The 13,682-nt window shown below is 32.1% G+C and overlaps 1 protein-coding gene across 4 annotated transcripts in view; it reads left to right on the top strand.

Annotated features, from left to right (window-relative positions):
* The window catches only part of STARD13 (StAR related lipid transfer domain containing 13), a 285,280-nt gene that overhangs the window by 217,886 nt on the left and 53,712 nt on the right, over positions 1-13,682 (top strand). For all 4 annotated transcript variants that reach the window (XM_031963687.1, XM_012545229.3, XM_023499614.2 and 1 more), the window contains exon 4: positions 11,499-11,562. In XM_031963687.1, coding sequence (XP_031819547.1) covers positions 11,499-11,562 — 64 coding nt within the window. The remainder of the gene's footprint in view (positions 1-11,498; positions 11,563-13,682) is intronic.

Raw genomic sequence — 13,682 nt, forward strand, 5'->3', positions numbered from 1 at the left:
AATTGATGGGCATCCCATCAATTTCTGCAAAAATAGCTATTATAATTATTTTTGTTCATGTTGATCCTTTTTCTCTTTCATCTCTTTGTGACTTAGCAGGGATATTTCTGGTCAACAGATATGCACAATTTTATGGCCCTTTTGGCATAGTTCCAAATTACAGGAAACAACATTTAAATAAATGTGTTTTGATCATTGTAGAGTTCTTGACACTGAGTTCTTAATGTACAACTTATAGTCATGCACTAACTCCATGACATGACTATGGCAATACCTTGACTAAAAGTTTCTTAGCTTTTATTCCACCAAAGAACCCAGAATCACTCTCATAGAAGCATTTTCCATTCATTCCTCCTTTCTAATGATGAAGATGTATATGTATGGGGGGGGGAGGGAGTTTCTTTATTCCCCAGCTGCATAGATGTGCAAAGGTAAAGTTTGTTCTCTGCTTTAAGTAAGGTAAAAGAATGTTTTATAATGATAATTAAAATTAAAAATAATAATAGTAACAAAAATAGGTATGAAGATTGGCATTTCATTAACTGTAGTTTTAAAAATCATTACACAAATAGCTTTCAATACTAAAATGTTTATAGAAACACTTTTGTAGTCTTTTCATACAATATATTATAAAGCAGAATACATAAATGTACCCAGTATGCAATTATGTTTCCTCATAACAGGCCTAGGACTTTTATGCAACCACCACTACCTAAGTACTTTCTATTTCTTTTCCTGAAGACAATTTTCCCATCTGTAACTATATTGCATTGTTATTTTCTGAGTTCTTCCTAAATGTCCTAAGGGAAAAGATTCTGTCTGTCTGAGAGTTTTAAAAACATGTATTGAATACTTCATGGCACTCTTTTGAAAATATCTAAATAATAGCAACAGTGTGAAACAGGTAATTAGCTTTACTGTCAAAGGATGAGAGCTGATGATACCAGGAATGTAGTAGTGCTATATTATAATGTCAACAACAGTTAAGCAATACTCAACCATCACTTTCTTCATGTAATGAATGATTCACAAAGAACAAGTTATCACAAAGACATTGGTAGCTTTTCTTTTACTTACAAGATTTCCTTTCATAATCAAAATTATCAGGATTGTGAAGATCTGCTAAAAAATGGCATACGTGTGTTTTTAAATCGTGTCCAACATCATGAGTTCAGGACAAAACATTCCTTGTACACTGGATAATTTTAACTTTCCAAAGTTCTCTCTTCCTCCTGAAGTGATAATTTCAGAAGGGATTGAAGTATGTCTTAGATGTGTTCTCTTTCTCTCTATATATAGAGAATATATTTGTATGTGTGTATATATATATATATATATATATATATATATATATATATATATATATATAATTCTCATACCCAAGTCCCCTGTTCTTTTTTGTCATTATTCTATTTGTAAAAATCTCAGTGACTCCTCATTGACTGAAAAACAAAAAGTAAACCCCTATGATTTTAAGGTCTAATCTGATTCCAATTTACTTTGCTAGTCTTATGGTATGTGCCTTCATGTCCTCTACTTCTAGTCTAACCAGACTTTTCTCCCCTCCCTCTTCTGATTCTCCCTTTCCATATATGCATTTGCTTTAGGTTATTTGTCTGAAGCATGGAATAATTCCTTCTGAGCCCTTTCCCTTTCTTCAAGACATTGGACCAGATACCACTTTCTGATTACCACCAACTTTCCTGATTACCCCTCCTGAAGGAGAATAATGATCTTTTCCCTCTTCAGGTTCTTCAAAGGACTTTGCCCAAATACCTCCTCCATACTTAATTCTCCCCTCTGTCATGAATTATTTGTGTAATTGTTTTCCTTAGTATTTGTTTTTAAGAGGGACATCTTTGTTAATTACATTTTGTTATCACATAGCGATTTATATGTAGAAAATGCTTTAAAATGGTCTGTAGACTTGATGGATGGTTGTTAGATGAATGAAACTGTGATCTTTCTCTTCCTCCTACATTCATTCTCTCCTCCTTCCAAGATGTCTCATATTTATCAGAGCTTGACCTATTTTCCTTTGGAAATGAACTAAAATACTATGTCACTGCTTATGTGAACATCTGGATTTTTGTTTCATAACATCTCATTTTTGGCACAGAAGCTTAGCTCATTCTTTGGTTTGCTTTTTTGTCCCTCTGGGGGAAAAAAGAACAATTGTTTGTGAGTGTAGCCTCATCTTGCAGAAACAGAGCTCAGTATTTATGACCACAACATGACCCCTTGAAAAGAGAGGGGTTGTAATGAAAACATCAGCCGACCCTTGATCATGCCATTCCAGGGCACTACTATAACACCATGACAGATACCATTCTATTTTTACAATGCTCTTCTCTCCAAACTCTCCCCCAAATAAAATGGAACTCTCTTGTTTGATGACCTACAGTTTTCTTTTCTTTTCTTTTCTTTTCTTTTTTTTTTTTTTTGAGACCCAATCCTCATGAGGTTACATACCATAGTTGTTTATTTGGCATATATTTTGCTACCCTTCTTTCCAAAAGCTGTGTTTACATGAACTTTGAAGACATTAAGATCTTTCTCATGCCCTACAGCGGACTGTACACACACACACACACACACACACACACACACACACACACGGATGTTTCCCCTGGCTTTGATCTCAGTGTCAGTAATGATCTTTCAGATAATTGTGTTTCACAAGTCTTCTTAAGCCACACCCAGAGCAGTAGTGAATACAAAGGGCTGCTTAGGTACTTGTTCATTGACATATCTGCAAAAGGTGAGAAGTTTGAGCTACTTGACTTTAATTGAAAACACTGTGGCAAATGAACTATTACTCCTGATTGTCACTTCTATTATTTCCTTGGCAGGAAAGTTGGAAATACCATTGAAAAAGTTTTGTTTATGCCAGCATGAGATATTAGCTAACCATTTTGTCTTCTGATGAGGGAAGAAAGGGAATTATTATTCTTATAAAACTTGATTATTAGGAAAGTTTCTTGCAGAAAGCAAAAGAAACAATTATAAAGTGATAGATCTATTGTTTTGTCTTCTGTGGCTGTGAAGTTCTATTATCAGCCAAAATTGAATGAAAGTGATCTCTAGGTGAATCACAAAAGCAATTATTATAATATTCCCTAACAGAATATCATCAGGGTTAGAGTGAGAATCATGAATTATATTTCCCCTACTCATTTGTCTTTTGTCTTAATTTATTTTTTTTTATCTTTAGTAGTTCCTTCACAACTTCAAATTCCAGTTTTTGAAACTATTTTTTTTTACCTTTAAGTAATTCTTAGTCTTGTGTATGCATTGTTTTTATTTGTTTGTTTGTTTTTGGTGAAGCAATTGTCATTGAGTGACTTGCCTAGAGTCACACAGAGAGTAATGGTCAGGTGTCTGAGGCAGAATTTGAACTAAGATCCTTCTGATTCTAGGGCCAGTGCTCTATCCATTGTACTGTTTTGAAACAAAAGTAGAAAGCATGGATATTATAATAAAATTTCAGTTTTGTTGTAGACTTTTCTTCCCAAAAAGTCAATTATTTTGTTGACATAATCATATTCATTTTCTTTGTCCCATGGTTAGTTTGGAAAGGTTCTGTTTGGTTTTGGTCTTTCTATCATAGGTCTTTTCTTTTTCTCTCTCAAAATAATTAAGCAGTGGCTCCTATGAATAATCCTATAGGAAAGAAGGCAGTCAATAATGATTTAGCACCTATTATGTACCAGGCACTGTGCTAAATACTATAGAAGAGAGAATGCTCATCCTGCAGTCAGGAAATCTATGTTCAAATCTTGACTGACATTTTCTAGTTGTATGACGAAAGGCAAATTACTTTATCTTCTCTTCCTTATTTTTCTCATTTATAAATACAAATGATATTTACTACTTATATAACCAAATAGAAGGCTTGCTGGGAGAGTAGCACATTGTAAATGTTGAAGTATGCTATATGTATGAGTTGTTCATTATCCCAAGTCAGTCTCTTCTTAGTTCCACTTTGTAGGCAGAATGAATTATGTTTTTTTTTTTAAAGTGGGAAAAAAATACCTTTGGGACTCTGCATGGCATTCAGTTAATTCATAATATTCTAAAGAATATTTGTGTAAAGAGGTGGACAAGAATCACACAGGAAGAGTATAGTGAGTGTGGAAGGAAGATAATAAACAGCAGTAGATAAAATATTCACGCTTATGAAATGAATCACTGATCCCCATCAGTATATGAGTCACTTATCTCTACTCCAAGTTCACATAATTGCAGTAATATAAACTTGGTCTTAGTATAAGGAGCGTTTTCTAGCATCCATACTTGTTAAACATCCTAAATATATCTACTACCTTATGTGTTCATTTATCTGTGGAGGAAAAACTATGGGCTACGTACTCTATACTGTCTCATCCATCATGTTTAACTTCCTTCTGTATTGCTCATATCCCATGGCATATTTTTGTTATTGTTCTGTCATATCTGATTCTTCATGACCCCATTTGGTTTTTCTTGACAAAAATACTTGAGTGATTTGTCATTTCCTTCTCCAGCTCATTTTATAAATACATATAAATGCAAATTAAGGCAAACTGGATTAAGTGATTTATTCAGGATCACATGGCTAGTATATTTTTGAGGCAGGACTTGAACCCAAGTCTTTCTTCCTGCTGGACTTTCTCTACCACTGTACCATACTACCTCTCATTATAACAATAAACAGTTTTACTCCTATTCAGTCAATGGAGGGAAAGCCTCTGAGGCATTAAATGTTTTGCCCAAGATTCTACAGTCTAAGATCTTAGGACTTTAAATCCAGTGCTCTCTTCACTCTGCTAGCTTGCCTCTCTTTATCACTTCTGTCTATGGAATAATTCTCATTTCCTAGAAATGGTACTATGCTCCTTCCATGAAAATACCATCCAGATTCTAGTAATATCTTATCCATTTTTCTAATTCCTTATTAAATACCCTCTTCTTCATGATATCTACTTTGATATTCTCATCCACAGTGATTGGTCTCTTCATAGGACATCTTTGCCCCCATTAGCAGCCAGACTTTTACATACTTATTAACCTGTAAGTGTTTCATGTATACTAGTACTTTCCCTTTATAAATGCTTTAAATGCTTTAAGGGCAAGCACTTTTTTATACCTCACATTATTTAACACTCTGCTGTTCATGGAGTAATTATTAAGTAAATATTTGGGAAGGGAGAGGGATGGTGAAGCAATAAGAGTTACATGACTTGTCCAGGGTCACACAGTTAGTAAATGTCAAGAGTCTTGAGGCTGGATTTGAACTTGGGTCCTTCTAACTCTAGGAGCAGTGTTCTATCCACTGTACCATGTAGCTGTCCCTGCTTTCTTATTCATTCATAAGATTATAGGGTCATAAACTTAGAGCTTGGAAGGATCTTAAATTCCATCAAGTCCAACCCTCTTCTTTAACAGGTAAGGAAACTGAGTCACAGAGAAGTTGTGACTTGCCCAGATCCATGCAGGCAGTATTGTTAGAGGCAGGATTCAAAGCTGGGCATTATACCACACAGAAAAGAAAATCAAAGATAACTGGGGAAGAAGAGAGTTTTGAAGAGAAAATCAGTAAAAGTTTCAGATCAACACAAGTTGATTCTTGAAGGGTTAGCCTTATGATTGAGAAGGAGAAGGGAAATGCTTTCTAGGTATGGGAAGAAGCTTATACAAATGCATGAAATCCAGATTTTAGATACAGTGAATTTGAGCAAATAATGGGACATCTATAAATATTTCCAGCAGCCAGTTAGTGCAGTGAAACTAGAATTTATGAGAGAGATATAAGGGATAGATATGTACATTGGAAAATTGAGGGGATTAAAAAGAGAAAAGATCTATTCTCTTGGGTTTCAGCTTCCAAAAGACAACAACAGCTCTCCTGAATGTGTCAGAAAACCATATTGAAACACAACATAAAGATTTCTGTACTTCTTTTTGTTCATAAAGTGCAAAAAAGACAACTGTTGAGTTTTTTTCATTATAACTTACCATCATTAAGATGATGCACTCATTATTTTGCATAGTTCAGAATGGTTTCTTTGTAAGATCAAGCCAAATTTGTTTTATCCTTGATTAGGGATGGAAATCCCTCCACAAAAACCCAGTGACCTGTTGAATTCTACCAAGCTTTATGTCTTCAGATACAGAGCTAGTTACAGGGTGTCTCCTGACCAAGGATTAGCCTAAATAATGATCAGTTGTCATTTATTAAGCATCTACTATATACACTTTTTTGATGCCAGTAATTTGGGTTTTTTTCTTTCCTTTTTCTAATCAAATTATCAATTTGTAAAATTTATCAATTTTGTTAATTTTTTTCATAAAACCAACTCTTAATTTTATTAGTTCAATAGTTTTCTTAGTTTCAGTTTTATTAATCTCTCCCTTGAATTTAGAATTTCTAATTTGATATTTAATTGGGGTTTTAAAATTTGTTCCTTTTCTAACTTTTTTTAGTTGCAAGCCTAATTTATTGATCTCCTCTTTCTCTGTTTTATTCATGTAACTATTTAGAAATATAAAATTTCCTCTAAGAACTGCTTTGACTGCATCCCATGGGTTTTGGTATGTTGTCTCATTATTTTCATTCATTTGGATGAAATTATGGATTGTTACTGTGATTTGTTGTTTGACCCACTCATTATTTAGAATTAGATTATTTAATTTCTACTTAGTTTTTAATCTATTTTTCCCTGGCACTTTATTGAATATAGTTTTTATTGCTTCATGATCTGTAAAAGGTCCATTTATTATTTCTTCCTTTTTGCATTTGATTGTGAGGTTTTTATGCCCTAATACATGCTCATTTTTGTGTAGAAGTCATGTATTGCCAAGAAAAAGATTTATTCTTTTCTGTCCCTATTCAAACCAAATCCTATAATATGTGATATGCTTTTTTTTTTTTTTTTTTTTTATCATTTGGGCTTTGTCATTTCAAAGACAAAAGTAAGATGAACTCTCCTTTAAGGAGTTTATATTCTTTCTTTTTAGAGATAACAATAGCTGACATAACTCTTTCAAGGATTGTAAAATACTTTACCTTTATTATATCCTTTGATGACAACTCTATTAGGTAACCTGCTAACTTTGGAGAACCTCATCACGACCAATAATTTGTGCACCAAGTAATAAAATCTGTTTGTGACCGAAGAGATAATCTGCAAAATGGATTCTAATCTCTTTGATTTCCTTTTGGTGACAATAATAAGGGAGATAGAAGATGCTAAGAATTACACAATTCTTAATTTAGGCATTAGTTTCAAGACATAAGAACTTTGTCCTGTGATGAACTAAATAATACAATTTAGGAGGAAGGAAACCATTTTCATTCTTACCAAAATTGAAGCCTAAAGATGTAATGAAACTCCATTCAATTCAATAATTCGATGAGTTTTAAATTAATGTCTATTGCAAAATAAAACCAAAACCAAAAAACAACCCAGAGTACCTGTCTTCAAGATGCTTACATTCTCCTGAAACATACCAACAGTAGGTAAATAAGTGTAATGCGAGAAAAAAAAATGAGGAAGAGAACACTAATAATAATGATAATCAGAGAAAGCATCACAAAGAAGGTATCACCTGAACTGGTCCTTGATGGGAAACAGTCATTCCATTTAATCAAACTAAGATAACTCCTAGATTATCCTGGGACAATAGAATAATGGAATTGATTTCATCACATGCTCATGAACAACAAGAAAGGTCTGTCTATAGAATTCTTGGTTATATCATTTTGTTGTGCTTCTGACAAATATAAACAAGGGGACCATTTATGATGATATTTTCAAATAATAGACCTGTGTCTATTGAAAAGATTTAGCAGTAAAGAAATATTATGCCAACTTTGACAAGATTCTTCAAACCAAGTCAAAATACATTTCGTTCTTTGATTTTGCAAAAGTGGGCACATGAAGAGATGGCAAAAATAGTTGGAAAATATAATTCAGGATTAAAAATGAAGATCATAAATGTAGAAACCTTACACCTGGGATAATAGGTCTTTATTTAAGAAAATTGCTGGAGTCATATATCTGGAAAATACTGAACAACATTACCAAAATAAAAAATAAAAAATCAAATTGACTCTTTTCAGGAAGTATCTCATTATTAATGTAGGTGTCATTTCAGAATTAGCTGTATTCAGTCAAATCATTGATTCCTAAAACAAAGATCAAAACTGACATCAATTTAGAAGAAAGAATAAAGATAAGCATCAGATACAATTGAAGCTCTAATACAACCTAATGAAATTATTTGTAGCTTATAAAATAAGAAAAATGGGTAAAAGCAAAGGCATTGATTTTTATTATTACTATTTCATAAAGAAGTTCAGAAAATGTAAACCACTTTCACGAGGAAGCAGAAAAACTCAGAAAAATGTCTTAGTCAATAAAAATACAATCTAGTCACCAGACATAGAGAAATGACAGTGAAAGGAAGCATAAATTTAGGACATAAGATCATTTATAAACTATTATAGAATAAGATGATGAAATATTGTAAGCAGAGTCATTTTATAAAAAAGCAAAAGTCAATTAGAAAGAAAAACAAACTTGAAAAATTTGACCAGATCATTCCAAGGATGTTTATGCATAAATTTGGAAAGAAGACAATAAATAGATATGAAATAAGAGAGATTTGTTAGTGTTTCTGTAGAGTTCTAACTTCTTCCTCAGTGACAGTTGAATCACAACATTTGGATATCTAAGTACATAATGTATTAGAAATGGATTTCAATAAAATGAAGTCAGGAAGAATTTTTGTACCAGACTGAATAAATATAGAGAAAATCAATGCTGGAGGATACTCAATTTTAAAAGGAATGAAAAAATAATCTTTAAGATATGATAGAGAAAATTGGGTATACCATGAATGGTATTATTATAAAATAAGATATTCAAGAAGACATTGATAACTTCTGGTTCATAAGCCTAATTTCTCTTCTTGGAAAATATTTACAAGAATTTTAGGTATAGATTTCCCATATCTATATACATCTATATATTCACATATCTATGTAAACACACACACTTATACATATTTTCAAGAAATAGGTAATCTTCTGCAGGGTGCTTCTTTACAACAGGCTACATCTTAGTCACAAGACTGACTGAAAGGTATAGAAAACACTAAGGTATATTCTTCTTTAGAAAATCACTTAGAAAAGTCTGCCCATCCTGTTGTAGATAGAATATATATGGTGTTGATTTTTTTTTTTAAGCATCTGACTCAGTGGAGCATATCTCAGACTTGAAAATTTCTCAGGTTTTCCCTATACATGTGATAATATTATACAAGATTCCTTGATAAATATGACCAGAAAGAACTTTATTCAATGATCCTATTGATTATAAATTTTATGAACTATAAAATATATATCCTGTAAACCATAGCTGTGTCCAATGTCCAAATAAAAAAGAGATTCTCTCTAGTTGTTGCTTAATAGGGTTTTTTTTTTTTAATGATTTATTGTTTTTTTTTTCCTGCATGTTTACAATGTTCTTACTTCATCAAGACTCCCTCTCTCTTAAAGCACAGAAAAACCAAGTAAAAGAGACTATAGTGATTGTGATTGACAGTACTTAAGTACATATATCATCAGCTCATCTGGAAACAAAAGCAGTATCTATAATTTGAATTCTGATGTATTTTGGTTTTCAAATTATATATATATATATATATATATATATATATATATATATATATATATATGTGTGTGTGTGTGTGTGTGTTTATGTGTAGGCATATATATATGTATACATGTGTGTCTATATTTCTCTTTGGTTTCTGTTTCCTTAATTATTTATCAGTTCTTCTAAGTCTTACAACAGTTCTTTGAATTTCTCATAATTCACAGCTAAACCAACAGTGAATTTAATCACTGTATGCTCCTGTGTTGAGATGACACTGTGTTGATTACATCAGACTTCATAACATACAGCTGTATGGGCAGGCTATTAAGTCAATCCCTATTAGAACTTGCATATATACTTCACAGAACCAATTATAGAATTGAAAAGAAGGGGAGTGAGCTGAATTGCATTTGAGAAATTAGATAGAGCTTTCAGAGATCACAAGCCCTGCTCCCAAAGTGCATCTTTGTACTGTGATTCTCAGTGGAGCTTTATACCTATAAATCATGAAACACCACAGTATCAGAAGAATCCAAATAGTGCATGATCCAAAGAACAATTGAAAGATGTTTGTTAGATTTAAGTGGAACCTAGGATGTAGTTATTGATGAAATATGTACAAGAAGTAGCACCAAACATAGCGCCAAGGACATTTATATCTAAAAAAGAAGGTGGGCTATTTATGTAATAAGAATAAGGAATGATAATTTATGAACTGCTCAAATATTGCTCTTGGTATCTATGAAAATCCATTAAAATATTAAAAGTAATGAGTCTCTAGTGCATCATATAATTTTTTAGAAAGACCTAGATAAGAGTCAAAAAGGATAAGAAAATATGGATGATTCTTTCTTCACTGATGGAGTACACACAATTGATGAAAGCACAGACACACTGAATGTTGGCGTATAAGAAAATTGAATTACACAGATAAATGAAATCTACAAATAATGGGAAAACATCATTCTGACCAATGATTTCAATTCTCACCTAATCAAACTTGTTACCAGAGATTCAAAAAAAAAAAAAAAAAAAAGAATGAAAAGTGTTTTTAGTTTTCTATCTCATTCCCCCCTGAGAACCTCCTGGTAGAGATGAGAAAGGGTAGAAAGCAAACAGTCTGGATAATTTGGCCACTACAATACCCATACCTTCCTATAAAAATATTATTATTTATCTATCTTCAGCAAGTTATTTGTCTTACTCCTACTTTGTTAAAAGTTCCTTTTGAGTAGGGACCGATGCCCTATTTATCTTTGTCTCTTCCCCGGTACTTAGTATGGGACATTACATTTGTTAAGTGTTTTATTTGTTGAATGAATAAAATGGCTCTACAGTGGTCAAAATAATGTAAGGGCTAAATAAATTCCCTTCAAATGTTCTCTTAGTTTCTGCCATTTAAATTTATTTAAGTGAATAGTTTCAATCTCAAGAAGTAGTGGAAAAATTAGAATTTTCAAAACTAAACCTTCCTCACCATAATAAGAAGCATTTTGGGGGCAAACTTACAAGGATCCTGGCCCTCAAGTGACTAAATGTGAATGTGATAGAATGTTCTCTTTTTATATGAGTTTGGGAACTTTACTTTAGATCATAAAAATTTCTAGAATGGTTACTCAGTAGCTGTTTTTCCAAACATCATGTTGGAATGCCTAAAAGCCTGTTTAATTTATCAACATATTTTAATAGCATACTTCCTGACATGGAAGTATAGAAAGAGTACAGATTGCTGTTTGCTCATTACAAGCATATTCATGAAAGAAAGGACCCCTTCATCAAACTGAAAAGAAGTTTTGTGGGGCGTTTTCTGCCCTCAGTACTGTTTATGGTAATGTTATTTTACTTTATTTTTAGACGACTCAACACATTGAACAAGTGTGCCTCAATGAAACTTGATGTGAACTTCCAAAGGAAAAAGGTAAGTGATGAAATTAATATAAAATAATGGCTTTAATGGTAGAAAATTCATACTTTTATAGTTTTGAACTAGATGAACATTTTAATGATGAGAGGCAAAATGCTGAAGCTTATAGTATGTGTAGTTTTTTTTTTTAATATTGTATAATACAGTTTAGCTATGCCCTATAACATGCCATTTTCTTGTCATTTTTTCAAGAGTTTGCACAGAGATTTATAATACCTTAAAATAACTGTAATGTTTTTAATAATTATTCAGAATTTAGTTTTTTCAGACTGGGTCCACAATTTCTAAAGCTATTGAAAGTGGAAGGGTGTAGCTATATGTTTATTCTCCTTCATCATACAATAAGTCCTCAGTATTTGTTTTTTTATTTTTTTTTTCAGAAAAAGTAAAAACATAATTTGCAGCTTTAATAAAAAGTATGGATTTCATATTCTGGGGAGAGTGTAGGGATGTGTATAAACATGTATGTTTATGTATATATAAAAACTGATGACTTCAGAGCCAATTTTGAGTAATTGAAACTTCAAAATAATTTTGAGCTTCATTTTCTGCTCTTAAAAAAACACAATTAGTTAGGCACTATTTTGAACCTCATTTAGAATTTGAAGGAATATAAGCAAAAAGTGAAAAGGAATATCCAAAAGAATATTAAAAGTTGAGTAGTTTATCCAGTCAAAATAGCAATGGAAATAAACCTCCCAACAGCTGCCATGCTGAATAGCTCTCTCGAGAAAAGTACATACTATTTGAGACATAAGGGTCAAATTTTGCTCTGAATACACACATGGTTCTTATTGAAGCCAAGAGGAGCCACACCTTTGTGCCTGAAGTATGGGTATCCAAAGTGTTTACATACATTAATACTGAATGAACATACTTCTATATATATATGTATATGTGTATATGTATATATATAGTATTTATATATGTATTAACAGCCTGTTCATATATTAAATAGTATCATGTTTCTAAAGAAATAAAATAAAATCAACAGTATTATTCATCTTTGCCAAAATAAAATGTTATTCCTTTTAAATTATTGCCAGATTTTGAAAATTACACATATGAAGTACTTTTGATATCTTTCCTAGTTTATCACTCAGTGCTTTTATACCATTTTAACTATGCAAATCTCTTCCATAAATTTAATTTAATGTTCATAATTGCTATGTAAGATTTTACTACTTTATTTGATTACCTATCAAAATCTTTTCAAATCATTGCTTAACCACAGCTGTCACAAGGACAGCTTCCTTTTCAAAATATGAAGTTGGGGAAGGGGGCGGTGTTACGGAGTGGTGGTCTTGATTTTCAAGTTAACTATTATGGCTTACTCTCCACCTACTCACAGAACTCAACAATAACCAGTATTCATGGCTATGATACTAGAAAACAACTAACAATAAATCCCTATTTTACATTATTGTGAATTCAGCTGCTCTAAACCTTATATGAATACTTGTAAGATATTAACTAGAGCTGAATGTAAATTATAGGCACTAAGTAGAGGATGAATAATTTAAAATAAAAATCAAAGACCATGACCCTGCTTTATTGAAGCTTCAGATAACTTTGGGAAAATAAGACAAAGAAAAAGGAAATCAAAAAAGTAGTCCTTCTTCTATATTGTAGTTATAGCTTCTTGAAAAGTTAGGCAAGAAAGATTTATTTAGAAAAATAAACAAAACAGAAATGAATTTACAAAGCCATAAATTCCTTCTCGAGTCTATAGAAGTCCATGCTTGTTTAACCCATAGAATAAAGTCTTGTGAAGGTTTATCTTGAAGACCTTCTGCTCATGAAGAGCTGAGGAATACTTGCATTTCCTTAGGCCTCTAGACCTCCTAAAAATGCATACCTGGACAGGTGACTGCCTCGTGGGCCTAAATATTAGAAACGGTCCAGAGGGCACAAGTGAGAACTTTTGGGATGCTTTCTTTCTTTCTTTCTTTCTTTTTTTTTTTTTTTTTAAGAGATAGGTTCATTCAGTAATATTGTTACCATTACCCAATTTTTAAATTTTTATTGAAAATAAAACAATGTGAAGAAGGGGTTCATAGGGAGTGGAACAAAGATGGCAGAGACAACATACATTTCTTTTTTGACCTTCTCCT

Source organism: Sarcophilus harrisii, chromosome 3, assembly GCF_902635505.1.
Source record: "Sarcophilus harrisii chromosome 3, mSarHar1.11, whole genome shotgun sequence".
In the NCBI taxonomy this organism is placed as follows: domain Eukaryota; kingdom Metazoa; phylum Chordata; class Mammalia; order Dasyuromorphia; family Dasyuridae; genus Sarcophilus; species Sarcophilus harrisii.